General features: G+C 41.0%; 1 protein-coding gene across 1 annotated transcript in view; it reads right to left on the bottom strand.

Moving 5' to 3' along the window:
* The window catches only part of Nbas (NBAS subunit of NRZ tethering complex), a 327,757-nt gene that overhangs the window by 261,866 nt on the left and 43,602 nt on the right, over positions 1–22,289 (bottom strand). The window contains exons 10-12 of the mRNA XM_075984028.1: positions 16,809–16,947; positions 10,105–10,173; positions 4,468–4,596 (exon numbers count right to left, since the gene is read on the bottom strand). Coding sequence (XP_075840143.1) covers positions 4,468–4,596; positions 10,105–10,173; positions 16,809–16,947 — 337 coding nt within the window. The remainder of the gene's footprint in view (positions 1–4,467; positions 4,597–10,104; positions 10,174–16,808; positions 16,948–22,289) is intronic.

The following is a 22,289-nucleotide window of genomic DNA, read 5'->3' as shown; positions in this document are numbered from 1 at the left end:
AAGCTTCCATCTCACTTTCTACACCTACACAGATGTACAGGTTGGAAAGTAATAAAACTTCAGAGAAAAATTAAGACCAAAAACAAGATGTAAAGATATAAACATAACATATGGGAAATGGATGAAACAAAAATTATTGAAACAACTTTACTCTCTTGTAGACATGAACAAATTTAGTACAGAGATTTCCAGCCAGATGGATTTTTCACACTGACAATGAAAGCCAAAGTATTTAATCAACTCAAAACTGGATACAAAGTAAATTAGAACAGGCACTCCCATAACTATCTCTAATCATTAGTCTTCACAGAGAAAATACTCAATCACACAAAGTATATTATAAAAACTAATAAAGCGGCAAATTGCATGAAGAAAGCCCCAAATGAGCTGAATCCACAATTTTGGTAAAGAACTATAAAGAAGTACAGTGCAGTAGTAACAATGTTTTCTTCTCAGACAACAATTATAACCCAGCTATATTACATTCTGCCATATAATTGAATATCAATTCATTCATTGGGCTGTCCATTCCTTTCCTAACATAGCCAAGAGGGAGGCAAAGCTCTGCCCTGCCTGCTGGACCAGGCTCACTTGATGACTGCCAGAGGAATAAGAAAAGTCCAACTGTCCAAGTATTTGTCAGAACCAGAGAGTCCTCTTCAAAGGAAGTCCAGCGACTTTGCATACACATGCTCATCTATCTGGTAAATGACAGTACTATGCCCTCCCTGGTGGCTACTGCATTTGCACATATTCAGTGTCTGAATATGAACTGCACATCAGCGCATGTCACCCAGAGAGGCTGCAAGGAGAAATCTCTTCCTCGAGTACATTATCTCATACACTAGTACTTCATTTGCTCAAACACACGTCTGTACTTCTAAATGGAAACATTGCCAGTCAAAATTCTGACAAATGAATGAAATCTTGATTTCACCACATAGTGATAGCATATTAATTTCTTTTTGCACTATCTTACATCTATTCAAATGGGAACTTTTGCTAAACTGATTTGCTATAAGTCCAACTGCTCTGTAAGAACCCAAGCTTCAATGTGCAAATTTAGTTCCAAGAATACTACTCCCCAATACTACAGTTACAAATCTCTCTTCCTGAGCTTTTCTTTTTAATATTAAAATGTTACTTTAATTTTTTTCTCTATAATTGTCCTGGCAAGACTGTGACTATCTTAAGAGACCAGACTAGCACCTACCATGTTTCTTACTGCAGAGCTCAGCAGATTTAGCATCATGGTTTTATGCTAGGGCTACCATGGTTAAAATGGAACAGTTACAGCTAATCCTTATGTTCACTATAGTGCACCAGGTTTAATACCACATAAGCTAAAGTCCCAATGCAAAATACACAAGCTAGTGTCACCACTTCCCAGGACACAGGTGAGACTGACAAAGTCAGTTGTCCAAACAACAGAAAAGTTACCACCTTCACCTTTCCTAAGTGATCAATGCCCCGAGTCCTCTAGAGACCTGCAACAAAGCTAAGAGTTTACCAAAAAGTGACTTCGTCAATTATTTACTCTGCTCCCTGTGTTCACTAACTAGTTCTTCAATAATGAAGCCCATCTGAGGGGCAGTGATGGAACCTGTGTTCAATCTGCAAGGTGCAAGGAAATAGAACTTGTCTCTGAGCTTTCTAAGATTACCAAGTAATGAACTGATGTAAAGCAGTAGAACCAGGAAAGAGTGATAGGGGATTTCTGACCCTGACACACTTGAACCCAACCTTTCAAATAACAGAATGCTCCTAAAGGAAGAGCATGAAGACAGTGTGAATGTGGGAGTATGCTGAGTGCCCTGGCATTCACTGCTCTAATAATGAGTTCCATCATTTTCTTAAATATGTGTTTTCCTATAAGACCATGAAAAGAGAACAGGCATCACAGTCAGAGAGACAGAACCAGATGTTATCCTAACTACTTAGTTGGTGCATAAACTAGAACAAAGCAAATGTTCATCACATAACATTCAGTGAATTCTGTAAATGCGTCAGAGCATTGTGCCCAGGCCCTACATGCTCCGCAGTTCTCCAGAGACAAGTGCACTAAGGATCTCACATGTCTGAAAAGCTGAAGCTCACGGGAGCGTCTGTGATAGAATGATGCTCTCGAGCACACAGTCAAAAGGACTGCACAGAAGCAGGTAGATGAGCACAGGAGCAAAGTGTACACTGACCACTAAGACGACAGGAAAGCGGAGAGCTTTGCATTTTGACAGCAGGATTTTCATAAAAATAAATAAATAAAAATTTCATTGTTTCCAAATTTAAACCAAAATTTCTTTTTAAGCTAAAGCCAACAGCAGCCTCAAAGGTGAGGCGGGTGTCTGTAGCATCCCTCTCCGCAGGCTGAGCACTAGAATACAAAGGGAGGAAATGGTATCACTAAGCATCAATTGACGACAACTGATGCGGAATTAGGCTTAGCAACTGTGGCTAAACCCTGCTCCCTCAGCAAAAGGCAAAGACACTACAGCTTACACAAAGCCCACTGTGATAGCAACAGGTCCTGGTTTTCAACTGTGTGAACACAAGATCTACTATTTCTGGTTTACTTAGGTGTTCAGTTGGAACCATTCTTACCAAAGCAGAAAATACTGGCATGTATTTCGAAGTACAAACTGTTAATAACATATACAACATGCAGGAGAAGAAACTGGCATGTAAACACATGTAAACAGACACAACACCCATGACAGTAAGGAGGCCTGTGATTAGCACAGACTGGAGACCATGCTCAACCTGAGGGTGGTGTGAGGAGTACTCAGTCGGAGCCACAGGAGTGCATATCTAACAGATGGGCATGGCGGCAGCCCCCACCCCTGCTGCCATACAGATGCTCGGTTCAGCTGTGTCTAATGACTCACTTAGTTGATACAAACTTTTAGGCTCAAGTCATCTCTTCTATATACATCTCCATTTTGGAAAATTCGTATTTCCTGCTCCATTATTTTACTTAACTACATATTTAAAGTTACAAAAATAAATCACCTACACAGTCCCAGATTTCAAGGTTTTTAAGCAAATTTAATAGTGGAACTATTAAAACTAAAGGAGGATCTGGGAGGAGTTGGAGGAGGGAAAATTATAACCAGAAGATATTGTATGAAAAAAACTATTTTCAATTTCTAAAAAGAAAATAATAAATAATATTGAAGAGTAATTCATCATAATAGGGTTGGCTTGTAACCAGCGATGAGCACATGCCATCAGGAGCACAGAGGCAAAGGAGGCCCTTCGGAATGTCAGCAGACATCCAAAGCCCACTACTCGATTCCACCACTAATAGTGCATGCACTGTATGCTTGAGATTCTAGATAGAACATTAAGAGTGCTTCAAGAGCTGGTCGATATTTCTATTAAGTGAAAGAAAATAATGTAAGGAGACAAAAGCTGAGGTACCCTCACTGTCTAAAATGTCACCATTTAAAAAGATATTTCCCAAATATGGGGCACTCATGAGCCTCGCAAATGAAAGAAGATGAGCTTTACTACCACATATAGAAAGCCAGGAAAACACGCTGCATTTGGGGGATTCTCTGAATAATTCAAAGTAGAAACTTTGTCTTGGGCTTCAGGAAACAGAAACAACAGGATGTAAATGTCAATTGACTAAGCTCTACTCCAACCAGCAGCCAGTTCACGGCAACCTAGTGGAGGTCATGTCTAAGGCACACAGCTAATGCACTGAGCCCTCTAAGGGGCAATCTCGACCGAGCTATAGTTTCATAGGATGTACACAGTACACATCCACAGTAAAAAAAAAAAAACTATCATACACATAAAATAAAATAAATACATGTTAAACAAAATTTAAAGAATAATAATCTCTATTCTGTCCTAATACAGGACTCCCCATGAGTACATCTGACTTTTCCCTTTATTATATTATATTATATCTTTAATTTATATTTCCATTATTAATATAAATTAAAATGGTTGAGTCTAGCTGATTCTAAAGAACAAACTCATCTAATTCTTAATTAGCTGCCTCAAGAAAAATGAGGATAAACTATTAAAAATGCCCCATCGTTCTGCAAGGACAGAAGGCAACTGCCCTCAGACCTAAGTGAGTACAGAGCGGGGCTCCAGGATTTAGAAAGAAAAGGAACCCTTTAGCATTGAACTATCTAAAGACTTGTTAAAAGCTGGTTTGGTAGAATTTTACAATCTCCATTCTATGTTTGCTGAGCATTAAGGAGGATTACAGAGTTCGGTAGAACTCTTGGTATGTAGAGTGTGCCATGTTCCAAGTTAGAACGGATGCAGAGAACCATTCAGTTCATGACTTCTCCTTATCAGGTGATACGATAATTTGACTTAAGACTAGGGTGGGTTTCGAAAGATGAGGATAAATAATAGCTGTGTGGTTCAGAAAAACATCAACAAAATGAAATTACTATTACTATTTTCAGACCTCACCCTCGAGAGTGACCCTAATGGAGGACACACCTGCTCATCTTGACTCCAGACACCTTGTTGCTTCAGGGATGGAATGGCCCAGATGCTCAGCTTCCCTGAGAAGTGGATCGCTGCAAGGAGGCTCCCGTCTGGAGAAAGGCTCATCTTGAAGATTCCATCCTGTACGTGAACAGTGTGGTAAGAGCAGAAGACATATGGACAGAAAGAGCGTTCAGAATTAAAACAGTACTCGGCAAGGCTACATGTTACAAGCCATTATGAGCAGCTGAGAACTCTGCCAATCTCACATCAATCAAGTACCGAGATTTCCCAGTAACTTTTACAGCTGCACTTGAATAGATTATGAATTCTTTGAAATGTACACTCATACTTGGGAGTAATGGTTAAGGGGTGTGTGGTTTTTTCAAGGTGAAAAATTGTTTCTAAAATTGAGACTGGAACTATGATTACAATAAGAACCAGTGTGTCACTAAAAGGGGACTATATGATTTCAATATATCAATTTCCCAAAGTCATTAAACCACATGTTGGATTGATACAATTTCGTGTACCTCTCACTTACATTAAAGGACTAGCTCAAATGTCCATTGTATCTTTTCTTAACTAAAAGCACTAATTAAAGGCTTCTGCTACTGGCATCAATATTTAGAGTAGGACTTGTACCTTCTCTCAAATACTGTAATAAAACTTCAATCTTCCCTGAGACAAGGGAGCTCTGTGATGTCAAATAGAGTGCTATATTGATATTAAACTCCTCACTTTCTTCAGTTGCTTATCACCTCTATGAAATAACTAAAAATCAGTGGTTTCCATTACCTCCACCTTTCAACTGCATAAGTGATATTAAAATAAAAGTATTGAACTCTACTAAAAGCATTCAAAATGTTTTAAATTTCTACATATTCTGAAAGAAAAAATGTCAAATCAATAAAATGTAATTTTCTAAGTGATGCTCCTCTAACATTCCACAAATACTTGCTGAATATGACATATTGAGCAATAAATACTGCATGTCAGGTTCTGTTTTTGCACTCTGTTATCAGCAGTAAACAAAATAAACACAAATCCCTGCCCTTGGGAAGCTTGCCAGATGTTAAGGATGCAACCCTTGCCTGGCATCCACGAGACCCTTAATTTGACTTCAAGAAGTTTTAGGGCTTTTTTAAGTTTATATATTTTAGTCTAGTGTAATTTAGAATAAAGAATAAAAAAGAAGGGAGGGGGGAAGGAAAAAGGGAGGAAGGAGAGAGGGAAGGAAGGAGAAAGGAAGAGATCTTTCAAACTGAAACAGCCATCCTCAATAGCCTGATTAACAACCAGAGACAAAAAAACAAAAGAGTATGAGGAATAGACAATACTTGATAAAAACACTCCAAGCCAATTCCACTCATAAATATGGATAAATTATTACCATTACAGTCTTAAGACATATATACCACAAACAAAAGCTTATTATTTAGAGCCATATGGCATTTAGGCACACTAAACCATAATGTTTAAATGAACATGGAGGGCTAGATGGATGGCTCAGTGGGAAATGGTGTTGTCCACACAAGCATGAAGACTGAGTCTGAACCTCAGAACCCACTATTAGACAGACATGGTAGAACTCATCTGCTCTCCCAGGCCTCCTGCAGCAAGAAGCTCTGGGGCCAGCTAGTCTGGCATATACAGTGGGGAATAACAAAGAGATCGCTCCCTCCCTCCCTCCCTCCCTCCCTCCCTCCCTTCCTTCCTTCCTTCCCTCCTTCCCTCCCTCCCTCCCTCCCTCCCTTCCCTCCTTCCCTCCCTCCCTTCCTCCCTCTCTCCCTCCTATTTTCTTAGAGACAGGATTTCTCTGTGTAACAGCTCCAGCTGTCCTATAACTTGCTTTGCAGACCAGGCTGGCCTCTGGGATTAAATGTGTGCAACACCAATGCCAGGCTGAGATCCTCTCTTAAAAGAATGCAGAGACAAGAAGTGACACCCACTGTTGTCCTCTGACCTCTACACATGAACATGGAATGAGCACAGGCACAGTCACACACAGAAACATGTACACATACATGTGCTCATACATGTCATGCACACGTACCAACAAAAAGTATTAAAATTCAGATTAATTATTGGTACCATGTGGACATGAAGAAATTAAGAGAGCAATAACAGCCACCACCACACATTAACTGAGTGTCTGTAAGATGACAGTCACTGATTTAAAGTCTGACAAGTGAATACAGAAAAGAATGAACTAAATAGTAGCTATACAGTTACATAAAAAAGGGCAGATCACTTTAAAATACTCATAGCTAAAAGAAGAAAGGTTTTATTTATTTTTTTTCATTTTTGAGACAGATGGGGCTTGAACACCTAACAATCCTCCTACCTCAGAATACATCTTAAAAGATAATACAACTATTGTCAAACTTAAGTGGTAAAGTAGATCATTAGTCTAGAATCCATGTAACCGGAGGCCTTGACTCCTCTTGAGTATAGTACGCCTTCCTTTCTATTCCTTCAGCTTCCTCCACAGCCAGAGGTGGTAGAAAATAACAGCTTTCAAAGCCCTTCCAAGAGCAAACCTGGACATCACGTCTGGTTAACTGTATTGGACAGGTCACTCGTCTTGAGGCTTCAACTTCTTCATCAAGAAAACAGACATTACCATGCCAGTCACAGAGCTTGCTGTGGCGGCATGTGAAGTCATCCGCTAGTTACACTGTGCTCACGACAGGAAGAAACCCTTAGGGCCCCCGTGCACCAACAGCTCTGAAATTACAGCACTGAAAATCTCCAGGCCATGAACAGAAATGTCTAGGTACAAACAAGATGACACACACAGCATTCAGATATTTTCTGGAAAGCCCTGGGTTCAGAATACTAAATTTAAAAGCCCAGACAAGTTAAAGATTTGGGGACAGTGTGTCGAAATGCAGGATCAAATTACAACGAAATTAATTGCTTCCTTCTCTCTGTTTTGCTCATTCACAGAGGATCATGTCAGGATGAAAAAGAACGAGAACCATCTGATGGGAATAACCAATAGCACAGGCCGAAACAATCCACAGCTTAAGTTCCAGGTGGTATTACCATAAAGAAAAACAGTCTCTTTACACTAACCATACAGACCCACACCTCCTGCTAAATCAAATCAGCTGACACACAGTTCTAATATGAGCCAGAGATGACACAGAGAAGAATCAAAAAATCAATCCCCTAGATAGGTCTTATTCCAAATATTGCTATAATTATATTATCCTAAATATAAGGATGCAGAAATGATAACAAGGAAAGCCAAAACTAAGTGCCCGAGGAGTCTCTAGCTACTGGAGCAAACAGTATGTTCCAATGGTATCACTGCCACTCCACATGCCTGTGCACATCCCACCCCTGACCAGAAGACTGATCCTCCCTTCCCTGTCTGGGAACTTCCTCAGCTCAAGATTCAAACCAAGATACCCCAGGAGCTAGATGCTTCTTCCTCTGCTGCACTTCAGATGGGAATAGTGTGTGCTCTGCTCTGCCCTGCCCCATTCTGCCCTGCTTCAGGGCCTACCCTATCACACTGTGGGCTTTGAAGGGATGCCTACACTAAACAACCTTTATTCTCAATGCCGACATTATGCTCTTAAAGTACACACCTACAGACTGAAAAACAGGAATCCTAAAACTCCACACTCTCTAGCACACACCTCAAAAAGACTTAATTGACAACAGCAAAAGAAGCCTAGTTAAAGGAAAGAGTAAGGTCTTAGAAATCATGGAGAATACAAAGCGGAGTCAGGGAGAAAGGGAAGTGGCATCCTCAACAGTAGCATGGTGCTGCAGACACAGGGAACACAGCACATTAGGACAAACAAACTTCAAGACAGAAGCCAAGTCATTTAGTCTTACATATGTTTCTTCATCTGAAAAATGAAGACAGCTCCAGGAAATAAGAAAAGAGGATGCCAACTAGAATACAGTATAATTACACAGAGGATTAAAGATGAAAGAGACTGTAGACACCGGGCACTGTTACCGCTCAACTCTACAGACGGGATGTCCGCTCTATCCAAAGTACATGACTGTGCTGAAGTCAATAGCAAAGAAATAATTCAAACTTAAAATATACTGGCTACTAAAGTAGCAACAGAAGTCTCATTACATTCATCCTGATAATTTAGTGAAGAAATTAAAGAAATAGAAAAACAAGGCCATTTTACTCTTGCCAAGACAAAAGTATGATTTGCTGTCCCCCACAGATGGAGCCTGTTGTAAGAGTCATGCTAGGACAGCAATGTACCCACCTCCCTCAGAGGCAGCTGTTGTGTGACCATCTCTATTCAAGGGCAGCCACACCTCTCTTGCCAATACAGTTCATCATGACTCTTCCACTGAGTCATCACCAGCCTCCCATTTGAGAATGAACTTCTGATTTTTATGAGAGAGAGAGAGAGAGAGAGAGAGAGAGAGAGAGAGAGAGAGAGAGAGAGAGAGATTTCTTGCTAGAATAAAATCCTCATACAATTTTGGAAGAAATCTGGAAAGATATATGGCTTCTAAGCAGAATGATTTATTCAGACTATACTTTCATCCTTCAAGAGGATTGGATATATTCTATTATTTTTTTAATTAATACATACTAAAAATATACAAATTTTCCATAAATAGCTCTAGAAACTCCTATTGTTGCATACACCAGATGAAGGCCTAGATCATTCAAGGCTTATAATAGTTCCCTTGATTGTCCTCTTGATCAGACAGAGAAGCATACAGGTGAGTGACAAGGACACCTCCAAATGTGTCTGCCAGGCTGTTCCAGACACAACAAGCTCATGAGGGTTCCAACTATTAAATGGTCTAACATACTGATGGATTCGACCTTAGAACCAAGCATTGGGAATAGGTGGAACTGGGGAAGGTAGGTGACGTAGGAAGGTCATCTGTCTATGTGTTACTTTCATTTGTTAATAAAGAAACTGCCCTGGCTTTTTGATAGGCTGGCCCTTAGGTGGGTGGAGGAGACCGAACAGAATTCTGGGAGGAAGAAAGCAGAGTCAGGCAGATGCCATACATCTTCTTCCCAAGACAGATGGTGGTTAGACTCATGCCTATAAGCCACAGTCAAGTGGCAATACACATTAATAGAAATGGGTTAATCAAGGTGTGAGAGTTAGCCAGTAAGAGGTTAGAGCTAATAGGCCAGGCAGTGTTTGAATGAATATACTTTGTGTGTTGTTATTTTGGGTGTAAAGCTAGCCATGCAGAAGCCAGGCAGGACGAAAAGCGGCCTGCTCGCCTCATCACTAGAGGTAGGCTATGCGCTCCTACCCACATACCCCCACTGATTTTGTTGGAGCAGGTTCTGCCAGTGGGGCTGGGCTGGAGGAAGCAGGGTCCTAGGCAAGGGGCCACAGAGGCTGCATGCCACACATCTTTCTGATACTGTTCCACTTTGCCCCTTCTCCACCCAAGGTGAGCTGCTCTACCTGTTTTCCAGCTGCCTGCAGGAACAGTCCTGCTCCGCCAGCTCCCGTGAACCTGGTGGACTCAAACCTCTGAAACCATGAGCATGTCTGGCCTCTCATGCGCCAGATATCTGGTGACAGTGACAAAGGCCTGACCAGCCAAGCATCACTCAGCTTGGACCTTAAAGGCACTCCACTGAGAGTGTCTGAAAAACAAACTTAGGCAAATTTACATTACCTGTTCTTGTCCCTGACGAGTGTAAAACTTGACACTTAACAGCTTTAATAATCCCAGTGTCTTCGGCACCTACAAAATTAAGATACATCATATAAAAAAATCTTAATGGAATGTTTTCTTCATTACCCTTTTATCATGGAATAAAAAGCACACATTAAGTATTTTTTAAAATAGTTTTAAAAAAAAACACTAGTGGGTCAAGGATACGCCTCAGTGAAGAAAATGAACACCGCATGATTGAGACAGCATACCACAATTAGAGCAATAGAGAGTTGAGTGTAGTTACAATGTGGTCATCAAGGCCCAAGTAGCCCAGTATTAAATTGACTTTTAAAAAAATTGATAGCCTTTAATCCCAGCACTCAAGAGGCAGAGGCAGGTGGATTTCTGGGAGTTTGAGGACAGCCTGATCTTCAAAGCAAGTTCCAAGCCAGCTAAGGCTACACGGTGAGTAAAATCAACGAATGCCAATGATCTTGACAGCATTCTGATGGGGTGAGGGAGTCGACCAAGTGGGAAGGTCTAAGAAAAGTCACAATCAAATGCTTTCTTCAGTAGGCAAATAACAAGTCTAACACAGCACACGCAAATTGAAATCAAAGCATATTCTTGACTGAGGCTAAGTTTGACATTTATCTTACTATCACTGTGAAAAAATTCAAAAGTTCCCATAGAAACTTCATTCATTTGGAACTGAATCTATTCTTCCAACATACAAGGGGAAAAATAACATTTAGAAACCAGTATTTAAAACAAGAAAAGTGATAACTATAATTTTTGGAATGGAAAAGGTGTTATTGAGAATGTAGAAAGTTTGGAACCACCATGTTCTGATTTGGGAATTATCAAGTAGTACAGCCACTCTGGGAAAGTTTAGTAGATCCTCAAAACTGAAACAAAATTAAAACATGACCTACTGATTCTTTCCTAGGTGTACACTATCACTGTCCACTTTTAAACAACTGATTTTTTACTATATGAATTTCACTCCAATATTGTAATAAGCAAAATGGAAGCTAAGTATGGCGGCTCACACCTATAATACTCAGGAGGCTACAACAAGACTATCATGACTGGGAGTCTATCCTAGGCTACACAATAAGCATCAGGCCAGCCTCAGATAAGTAGGACACCCTGTCTCAAAAGCTCAAAACAAAACAAGGCAAAGGAACTAGAGAAACGGCTCACTAGTTAAGAGTGCTCACTGCTGTCACAAATGACCCAGGCTCAGTTCCCAGCACCCACATAGTAACTCATTATCACTTGCAACTCCAGTTCCAGGGGTTGCAATGTCCTCTTCCGGCCCCCACAGGCACTGAACATACTCACATGCTGTGCATGTAAACCCACATAGAAAAACATACATACCTATACATAAATACAACTAAAAGCAAAAGTGCTTATTATGCAGGTAAGGTTAAAAATTATGCTACCAGAGCTTCCAAACCACTGAAGATCAGTGATGGCTTATCCCAAACATCCCAATATTTCCTCCAAAAACAACAGAATACACCAAGATATATAAATGAGAACCATACAATCAGTTTAACTTGAAAACAAATGATGATGATGAAGATGATAACTTCCAAAATAACTGCACATAAAGAGAGAAAAATTATCCAGTACCAGTTTGTCACATCCATTGCTCCTGCTTGGATGATGAACAAAGCAGATGGGAAAAGTACTGCAGGGCCCAAGAAGGACAACCAAGGAAAGACAGAAAAGAAGTCAAGGGTCCATCTAAGTCCAATCCAAAACTATCAGGTCCATTTGCTGCCTGATAACACTGAAAGAGTACCCATGTCATCAAGACATGGGCTATAGGGAAAGGACAGGAGTGTCCTTAGAAGGAGCAATCTGACAGGCACACGGTTTCTGAGGAAGAACAATGTGAAGGAGAAGAAGTATCTTTTGACAACAGAGGTGGACTAATAGAAGAAGCAAAGAAGGAAATGCAGTGTGCTGCAAGACAAGAGAGAAGCTTTGTTTCTGGAGTCCATAGCCCTTCCCATCAACATCGACAGAGCACCTGAGGGTCACTCTACCGATCACACAGGGAACCACTAACCCAGGAATCCTGGAAAATATTCTAGTATCATTGCAATGAACAAGAAAAAGACTCAGAAATATCTCATAGAAATTGAAAGACAAACACAAAGATCAACAAGTTCTATAAAGTTAAAAAGAAAAGGAAATCAGAAGACAAACATTCACATATGTAAACAAGGGTAGATTGCACTACGGAAAACAACTAAGAAATATAAGGAAACAAAATTATTGCTTTAAGTAAAACAATGTGCTTCAACAAGAATTTAAGGATGCAGGAAACTTTTAATTGCCCTAAGTTAAAACTCAGTAACTAAAAAGAAATTTGACAAAAGAAAATTTTAAAGGAAGGAGAATAATGAAATATTAATGGCAAAGAGTATTAGCACATCTGAAAGCTCAGAGTCTGGGAGAAAGAGACAGGATGAAGGGAGCTGTGAGAGCTCATGCTCAGGCTGCCTACACACTCAGACACTGGGAACGGGAAGGGAAACAAGCAGGAGGGAAAGGGGGAAAAGGCACAGGAAAAGGTGCTTGGCGGCAGCAGCAAAGGAAGACCCACACAGGACAGAGCTGAGCAGACAGGAGAATCTCAAGGGAAGTATTCAGAGAAAGGATTTTTAAGAAAACAATATGCTCAAAGTGCCTGCACTATTTCCACAGGATGATAAGCACTGGAAAAAGCACAACATCAATAACAAAACTTCAGGACTTTCATTCATTTCCACATTTCTTTATACAAAGTTCAGTCTTAAAACGCCAAACAGACAAAAATAATTACCATGCATATTGTCATATGAGTTTATCAACTGCCTTCAAAGAGATTGCTTCACAAGGTCCTGACAAAAGCCTCATCACCCAAGTGGCAAGAAAAGGTGGGGGGGGGGAGGACTGGAATTTCAGCCTTCTAACTCCAGAGCCTACACCCATTCTATCCTCAGCTTCTGAATTCTAACTGGGCACTGTTATACTTTATTGTACACATTTGTAGAGTTAGCTATATAAGTTTTTTTATATTCCTATTACTTGGAGCAATAATTCAATGTTGAACAATGATTAAATAAAGTCATGTAGGACACTAGCATTCATCTGGAAGTGTTGATCAATGCATATATTGAATTTTGTATAGTCGTTTTAGAGCCTGCCAGCAGCCTGTGGGAGAGGGCGCTCACTAAGCACAGCAGCCACCTCCTGATGAAAGGGACAAACGTTATAACTGCCAATGATTCTGAGGTGGGAAGGCTATGAAGAAGGACTGCAAGGTTAGCTGCACAACACACTTGAAAGCTACTAATGGCATCAAAATACATTTGCAGCATTTCAAGAAGTCAATCATACAGCAGGGCATTCACTCTGCAATTCAATGTTTTTCCTAACTCATTCTGTCAGTGGACAAGCAATTTTCTCTTAAGAGAAGTCAATATCAAAGCCCCTTGGGCTTGAGACAGGAAGAGTACACACAGCAGAGCTCGTTACAATACAGAACTCAAAAGGAAGCCGAGCAGAAGCACACAAACCCAAAGGAGTCCAGGGGAAAGGTCTGCTGCCAGGTGACAGCACACGGAAAACTCCCCTCTGCAGGGCCACTTTCTATAGATGCCCTCAATGCTGCTGGACGAAAAGACTCACGGCGCCCACGTGATCTTTCCTGTATTCTCCACACTCATCTGTTTCTTTCCTTTTCTCACTTTTTTTATTATTAAAAATTTCCACCTCCTCCCCGCCTCCCATTTCCCTCCCACTCCCCCCACTTCCCCTCCCTCTCCAGTCATAAGAGAAGTCAGGGTTCCCTGCCCTGTGGGAAGTCCAAGGACCTCCCTCCTCCATCCAGGTCTAGGAAGGTGTGCATCCAAACAGACTAGGCTCCCAAAAAAGCCAGTACATTCAGTAGAACCAAAACCAAGTGCCATTATCATTGGCTTTTCAGTCAGCCCTCATTGTCAGCCACATTCAGAGAGTCCGGTTTGATCACATGCTCATTCAGTCCCAGTCCAGCTGGCCTTGGTGAGCTCCCATTAGGTCAGTCACACAGTCTCAGAGGGTGGACGCACCCCTTGCGGTCCTTTTCTCACTTTTGATGTAGAGAAATTTCAAGCTCCAGAAAAGACAACGTGATCGTTGCGCTGACCAGTCATTTACATTTTGCTACACCAGTTTGCTTTTCATACATGCAAAAGCTTTTCATATTGTAACTGAACCATCTGAAAATAAGCTGTAAGAATCATACTTGTTTTATGCAGATTTGAAGGATAAGATTTTTCCAAGATCTGCTTGATTTATGTCACATAAAACTAGAAGTTACAAAAGTCACTGAAAAACACAGCTAATAAGTTCCTACAACATGAAGTAATGTGTCCATTTCTTCAATCAGTTCCCACCTCACACAGTCAGACACACAGATAATATGAGAGGAAATGCGATAAGGAACCAGAGCATCCTATCCAAGCTATGTCTTCCTGTCTTCCATCATTAAGCTCTATTTGGCCTAACACTCCAGGGCTGAGAAAAGGGGCTGCTAACAAACTGCCTCCTCTCTGAGCACTGAAGGGAAAATGACCAAGCAGGAAAGCAGGTAGATGGATCATAAATGAAAGAAGAAAAACCAGCATTCCATAATGGGAGCTGCAAATATTAGCTGATTTAAGGTTCGTGCCACAAAAAACAGTAGGCTGGTATCATTTTGAATTACTTTGTTGGGTTAAATCACAATTATTTATTACAATGCAGGCCAAGTCTAACAATAACAGTGAAGACTACTGTAACTGCCAAAGATTTCTTTTTCAAAAGCTCATCCTTCAGAATCTTTTCCAACACCAAGCCATTTGCTGGTTTGGAAGATTACTTTTAAATCAATATATTTTAAGAAAAATAACAAGACAAATACAATCACTTATGAAATTAGCATATTCCCTTATACTATGCTTTAGTTTGCCTGTTTTATTCCTCACTTTAAAAACATGCAGCTCTCATGCATGACAGGCATACACTAAGTACAGGGCTCATAACCTCCATCAAGTGCTTCTTTCATACAATTTACCCAAAAAACCAAGACACATATAAGCAGAGTATGACCAACATGGTAGACATAATTAGCATTTACCGGCACCTAACTGATTTCATATTTCTGGACACACAGAAACTATTTCCAATCTTCTTTGGAGCTAGGAAGGGTCACGTGGTTAGTTTGATAAATAAGCAAAATTGGTGTCACTTTTGGGATAAGTCTGAGAAAAGTTCCACTTTTAATTCCTCTCTGCCCTTCCTAAAGCCAGCAGTAGAGACAGTGGGACCTCAAGAAGTCATAGTCCACAGATTCTCTAATCTTCAGGTATAACAAACTGCCTAGAAAAGACACAGCAGCATCAGCAGGCTTGGCCAAAAATTTTGATGTGACAAGCCACAGGCATTTTAGGTCTTCCAATATGTTTGTGTGACTGTATGATTTTTTTTCACACTCTGTCTAGCCTACTCTAATGCTACAGACTAACAGGGTGCTATACTTGGGATCTGGAAAGCACCTACGGTCCAAGTGTTAAAGGCTGGCTAGTGCCAGCATCAGTGCTATTGGGAGGTGGTGTTCCCTCCAGGAAGGGTGTTGTAGAAGGACAGCGGGAAGGCACACCACCCTAGAGAGACACGGGGACCCTGGTAGACACTCATATCAAGGTCATGCTTTCTCTGACTCTGCTTCTCCCTGCCTCTCAGAGAGGCCATGAAGTAAGCACTCTCACATCATGTGACCTCATCACGAGCTACAATGCCACAAGAGAACCAAGCCACCATCAGCTGAAGTCTCTGAAACTGCAGGTCAAAATAAACTTATTTGGTCAAAGGTAAAAGGCTAACACAAGGAGAGTGGGGCACAAAACAGAGGTCTAATAAATGATAAAGAATGAATACGGAGCAATAGGGCATTTGCTATAAACACGGAAGGATGTATACAAGGTAGTTCAGAATGTGAACTGGCATGCTAGTCTCACTTGCTGGTTAGGGTAAATGACATGGGCTAACCCAACTGAAAACACACTTAGGTGAGCCAGCATGGGATAAAAGCACTCTGAACAGTTATCAACACAAAAACAGCATGCTAAATGTTAACGACTAAGTGAGAAAATATAAGTAATAAGACAACAAACAGGCTATGCTGTTTTCTCTTTTTTACACTTTTGTATATTATTTGTGGGTGTGTACAGATATATGTGTGCACACAGGTCCGAGCCAGAGTGTACAAAAAAATAACTATGCAATCATTCCTCACCTTTTGCCTATGGACTCAGGCTGCCAAGCTTGTGAGGCAAACAGTTACCTGCTGAGTCGCCTCATCTGATCTACACTTTTTTTCTATTATCTGAAAATATCATTACTAAAAGGGAAGTCAAGTTAAATTCAATACATTTTACTATATTTGATATATAGTAATAACAAATGATGTTTTAGTTATATTATTAATATTATTCGGGATATACTCTTCATTGTTATTAATACATTTTAAGAACATTTTAGTTAGAGTTAATAAGCAAGTGAGAATAATAAAACACTAAGTTCACAGAACCATTAATCTCCCTTTTGTGAGACAAACATTGCTGGTTATATCTTTCACAGGTTTCCTTGTCTAACACCAATTAGGAAATAGTCTAGATAATTGCACTACCACATACCTCAGTGACCGTATCTCCGCTGCTAGTAACTTGCTTATAATACGGTGAGCCTGAGAGGACTCTCCACGCAGAAAGGCCACAGCTAGAAGCTTTGGAAATGCCCAGTTCAGTAGTTTCACATCCACCAACCAGTAAAAGTCTAGAAATAACAAGAACAGAATTAATAAATTACAAATATGAACAAGGTAACAAGAAAACAGTGCAGAATTAGCCCCCTGAACACAGAAAGCTAAAATTGCTGTCATTATACCTAGATGATTACTATTCAAGAAAAGAAACCTAATGGCTTTTCAATTTGAACTTCACCTTCACTGATAAAGAAGCAAAGGGTAAACATTTAGGCACCTAAATGCATCCAGAAATTTAGAAATAAAGGGAAATGTCTGGAATTTGCAATGCAGCTCACAGACACTGGCGTTATCAAACCTAACAAGCATTGGCAGGAACCAAACACACACTCAGTGACGCCAACACCATACGCGATGCAATGTGGCCCAACTGCAGCCTTAGAAAGACATGGCAGCAGCTGGGTGTGTGCCATGGGAAAGAGCACACGGCAGTAACTGCTCAGAGGTAAGAGGAGAGCAGCATGTTACTCATGATTCACTTCTGACTGCCATACTCCATCAGCAAAGGACAGGCCAGTTACTAAGAGAGCAAACAATCTACTAAACACTAGAGAGTCAAAGATACACTATGCAGTCGCAGCAAAACTGAGCTGGTAAACAATAAAAGCCAAGCCGCCACTTCTGCCAGTTAAATCAGGGTCAGTACATCTGGCAGAATCCTGCATAGTAGCAGGATAGTGATCCTTACAATCACTTATGTGAGAGTGGGGGGAGGCACCAAGGTAGAGCCAGGAAGGTGATCAGTGGCTAAAGCACTTGCCATGCAAGCCTGATGTCCTGAGTTCGAACCCCAGACCCAGGCAAAGGTGAAGAGAACTGACTCCAAAGAGTTGTCCCCTGACCTCCACATGTACATATGTATGCACATGTACAAATAATAATTACTAAACAAACAATGATAAAAACTCAAGGTGAAATTTTGATATGCTAACAGGAAAACATCCATTGTTAATGTCTTATCTGTCATCAATGACAAGAGACAACAGAAATAACAAGAAAAACAATCCATGCATTTCTTAATGGTTAAACTAATAATTATAAGAAATGAAAAGAATTTTCATGTTTTAAGAGAGCCCACGACCAAAGAGAGTGGTTCCCTGGACCTCTGCTCACATGCTGTCCCCACCCCATCTACCACTGTCTCAAGTGACAGGACACTGTGTCAAACTCGGCCAAACCAAAACCAACAAAGCCTCCCCATCACAAAGCCCCCGTCTGGCTGAGAAGAGAGTGAGCTTTCACCACACGGCCGCTTTGTTCTCGGCCACATTCAAGGGAAACCTACAACTTGAAACATTTTGGTTTTTGTCTATCTGTCTGTTTTTAGTAAGGATAACACCGTATTTCATGAGGTTTATAAGATCTGACATAACAAAAGACTAAATTATAGAACCATATTAACTTATACTTTTTTTTTGAGATACTTTACTATAAAGGCAGTGCTGACCTCTAGTTCCCAATCCTCCTGCCCTGCCTCACAAATACTGGGACTGCAGACATGTACCACATTTAAGTTTATAACTGAGTAATATAAACTTATAAATATCAATAGCTTGATATCACATGATGACCGCTTATATTTCACCTTTGAGACTAGTACAGGTATATACAAAAGTTGTCAAACAGAACTACTCTATTGTAAACACTGACACCTGAAACCCTAAAAAAAAAACATATATAGATTCACCGGAAAAGACAAAACAGACAAGATAGCCTGACAAAATTGGGAGCATGGGGTGGGGGAGATGGAAGGGAGGAAGGAGGGGGAAAGGGGAGGGGTGAGGAGAACTTGAGGGAATGGGATAGTCAAGAAGGAGGAAGGACAGAGATGAGAGCAAGGAAAGAGATATCTTGATTGAGAGCCGAGCCATTAAAGGGTTAGCAAGAAACCTGGCTCTAGAGAATTCCCAGGAATCCACAAGGATGACCCCAGCAAAGACCCTAAACAATAGGAGAGAGGGCCCAATCTTGACTTGCCCTGTAGTCAGATTGATGAGTATCTTAAATATCACCATAGAATCTTCATCCAGAAACTGATGGAAACAGAGGCAGAGACCTGCATCAGAGCACTGGACTGAGCTCCCAAAGTCCAGCTGAAGAGTGGGAGGAATGAGAATATGAGCAAAGAGGTCAAGACCATGACAGGTACACCCACTGAAACAGTCTACCTGAGCTAATGGGAGCTCACAAACTGCAGCCAGACTGGGAAGGAACAAGCATAGGACCAAACTAGTCCCTCTGATTGTGATTGACAGTTGCATGGCTGGAGAGACTGAGGGGCCACTGGAAACGACACCAGGATTTTATCCCTACTGCATGTACTGGCTTTTGGGGAACCTATTCTCTTTGAACGGGTACCCTGCTCAGCCTAGATATAGTAGGGAGGGCCTTGGACCTTCCCCAAAGCAATATGCCTTACCCTCTCTGAGGAGTGGATGGGGTTGGGTGGGAGGGCATGTGGAAGAAATGGGAGTAGGGGAGGGAGTGGAACTTGGATTGGTATGTATAATGAAAAAAAAAGAGTTTTCTTTTTTAAAAAAATAGAGGAAAAAATTAAAAATGTATCAGCAACCTAGCTTCTGTGCTAGGCAGCAAAGAGATGTAGATTGCCAATCAACTGCCCCCACATAGAAATTATCTTGACTTTCCAGGTGGGTCCATGAAATCACAAGGATCCCAAGAGTGGAAGGAGCAAGCAAAAGTGTCTGGCTCGGAATGAAGTAATGTGTGACAGACTCAACTGGCTCAGGGCAGCTTTGCAGGTAGGCAGGCTAACAAGCCAGGGAATCTGGAGAGTCTAGGAAAGCCAGAAAACCCTCCATAATGGCCCTACTGGCACCTTGAGCAGCCCACCAATGCTCATTTCAACCTCTGACCTCCTGAAGCCAAAATCAGTGCAGCTCTACCAGCACATTCATGACGATATGGGAGAGCGGTCCCAGTAAACTACAGCACACCATGCTTCACCGCCAGTCCTAAAACCCCAACGACTATCAGACTCCAGTGCCACACGGTGCTTCTCAGCCCCCAGCTGCTTCCTAACTTGTTTCTGAACTGAGCCAACAATAATGCAGAAAGAGAGGGGGGGGAGGGAAGGAGGGAGGGAAAGAGGGAGGGAGGGAGGGAGGGAGGGAGGGAGGGAGGGAGGGAGGGAGGGAGGGAGGGAGGGAGGGAGATGTAAGAACTTCAAAACTGAGTAATAATCCTCCAGTATCCCAGCTCAGAAACCTATGACGTCAGGTAAGTACTCACTGAGAGAAACACAACTTCAGCCTTCGCTCACATCCTTTCTCCTGCTCTTTTTCCAGGCAGTACTAACTAGTTCACATCAGAAAATGAAGAGACAACAATTGGAGAGGGTGGCTGGAAGCTTACTGGACTATTTCTACTCCAGGCAAACTCTCAGAGCTAAAATACAATTTTGCTTGTTCCCCAAGGTCAAAGATACACTGGGTCTCCAGTCACAGTGACAGCACTGTACGTGTCCAGAGCATTCGCTCTGTGCAGATCACTGCTCAAGTAAATATTCCCAACTATCATTACCCTCATAAATCTAACTATCAATTTGGGAAAAAAGTACAGATGAAAAAATTAAAAATACTTTAAATGATAATACAAAGCTGTGATCAACAAAATCTAAGGAGTGAGACTATAGAAAATAAAAGGCATGATTTCTTCAAGACACATGCAAACTTATACACACACATCAGCCCAAATCATTACGTTAATTTTGACATCACTTTATTGATTCACAATACTGACTGAGAGCTAACCTGCAAGAGATTATGAAAATGAAAATCAAAGCAGGCCACTGCTTGGCTGACTAAATAAATATTCCTCCATGTGACTGCAGCATTAGATAAGGAGGTTTCTAGGACAACAGACATGCTGAGGAGCAACATCGCACTGGTAAAGCCATGCTGATGGAGGAAAAGCCAGCCAATGGCAAGGAGAGGAGAGGAGTCTCAGGCCCAACATGATACACTCAGTAAATACCTGCCAGTGGCCTGCAAATAGAAAGCTCCTCCCTCCTCCTTAAACAGCACAGAACACACAGAGGTACTAGGGCGAGCCATCTCCACAATGACAGTCTTTACTATAGATTTCAACAGTAACAGAGGAGTATTTAAGGCAGGAAGGGGGTAGGGGCAGTGGGGATAGTGGGAGGTGGCAGTCGCATGCTCATTAAACAGTACAGGACAATGTGAACACAAGAGTATGGTAAAGCTCACCAACAAAAACTGTTCAAAACACCCATTAGAAAAGTGATACACTTGAAGAAAGAAAGCAAAACAGCAAGTTCTCTGTTGAACTATCAACATGTGAATGACACAAACCCTTCTTAAATTAATATACAAAGTGCAGGCACTTTCAAAGGAAATACTAGCAGAATTGTTCACGGAACTGAACACACTGAATTACATGGGAGAGGGGAGTGCCAACTCAATCCACATGGGACAATCCACCCTGCCAAGCTGGGTTTGGTTCATCTCAACTTGAGAGCATTTCCCTGCCTTTGTGTCATTAAGACATCCACACAGACAAGGGTAATGATACATTCCTGGAATAGCAATATTCGTGAGGCTGAGGCAGGAAGATGGCAAGTTTGAGGCCAGGCTGGCCTAGACAGCAAATTCCAGAACAGCTTGAGCTATACATACTGAGGAAAAACATATGCATATGTGTGTATATGTATGTAACACATATATGTGTGTGTGAATAAAGATTCTACTTAAAATTTAAAACTTGTATTTACAGATTAAAAAATTGTAAATGGGGGAAGTTTATAACATATAAAGTTAATAGTACATCTGTATAAAGGATTTAAAAAGATCCACCACCAATTCAAAGGAATAATGGACAAGGAATAAATAAACAATGGAAAGACATAAAAGAAATCCAAAGACCAAATGTGCAGATTTATACCAACCCCCCTCAAAGGTTTAGTAAGTCTTACAAACTGGTGAGATTACATTTACAGTGAAAATGTTTACCAATGTGAGAAAGTTTGTGGACATAGAAACTACAATCATTATTAGTGTGGCTCTCTTTACAATGTAAAGTGGAAAAATATTATAATAAATAATATATAAAAATATAATATATAAAAAATAATATAATAAAAGGTCACATGATAAAATCATGAAAGCTAAGCTGGCTCTGAGGTTTAGAGCACTGGTTGCTCTTCCTAAAGATCCTAATTCAATTCCCAGCACCCACATGGCAGTTCACACTCCAGTCCAAAAGGATCCAACACCCTCTGCTGGCCTCCATGGGTGCTGTATGTACTATTCAGCTAAATGGACATTAAGCTAAGTTAAGTGTGGCCTAAAGAATTATCTTTACACCCATG

The sequence above is a fragment of the Microtus pennsylvanicus genome, chromosome 8, assembly GCF_037038515.1.
Source record: "Microtus pennsylvanicus isolate mMicPen1 chromosome 8, mMicPen1.hap1, whole genome shotgun sequence".
NCBI classification, from domain to species: Eukaryota; Metazoa; Chordata; class Mammalia; order Rodentia; family Cricetidae; genus Microtus; species Microtus pennsylvanicus.
This window is presented reverse-complemented; position numbering and strand designations above follow the sequence as displayed.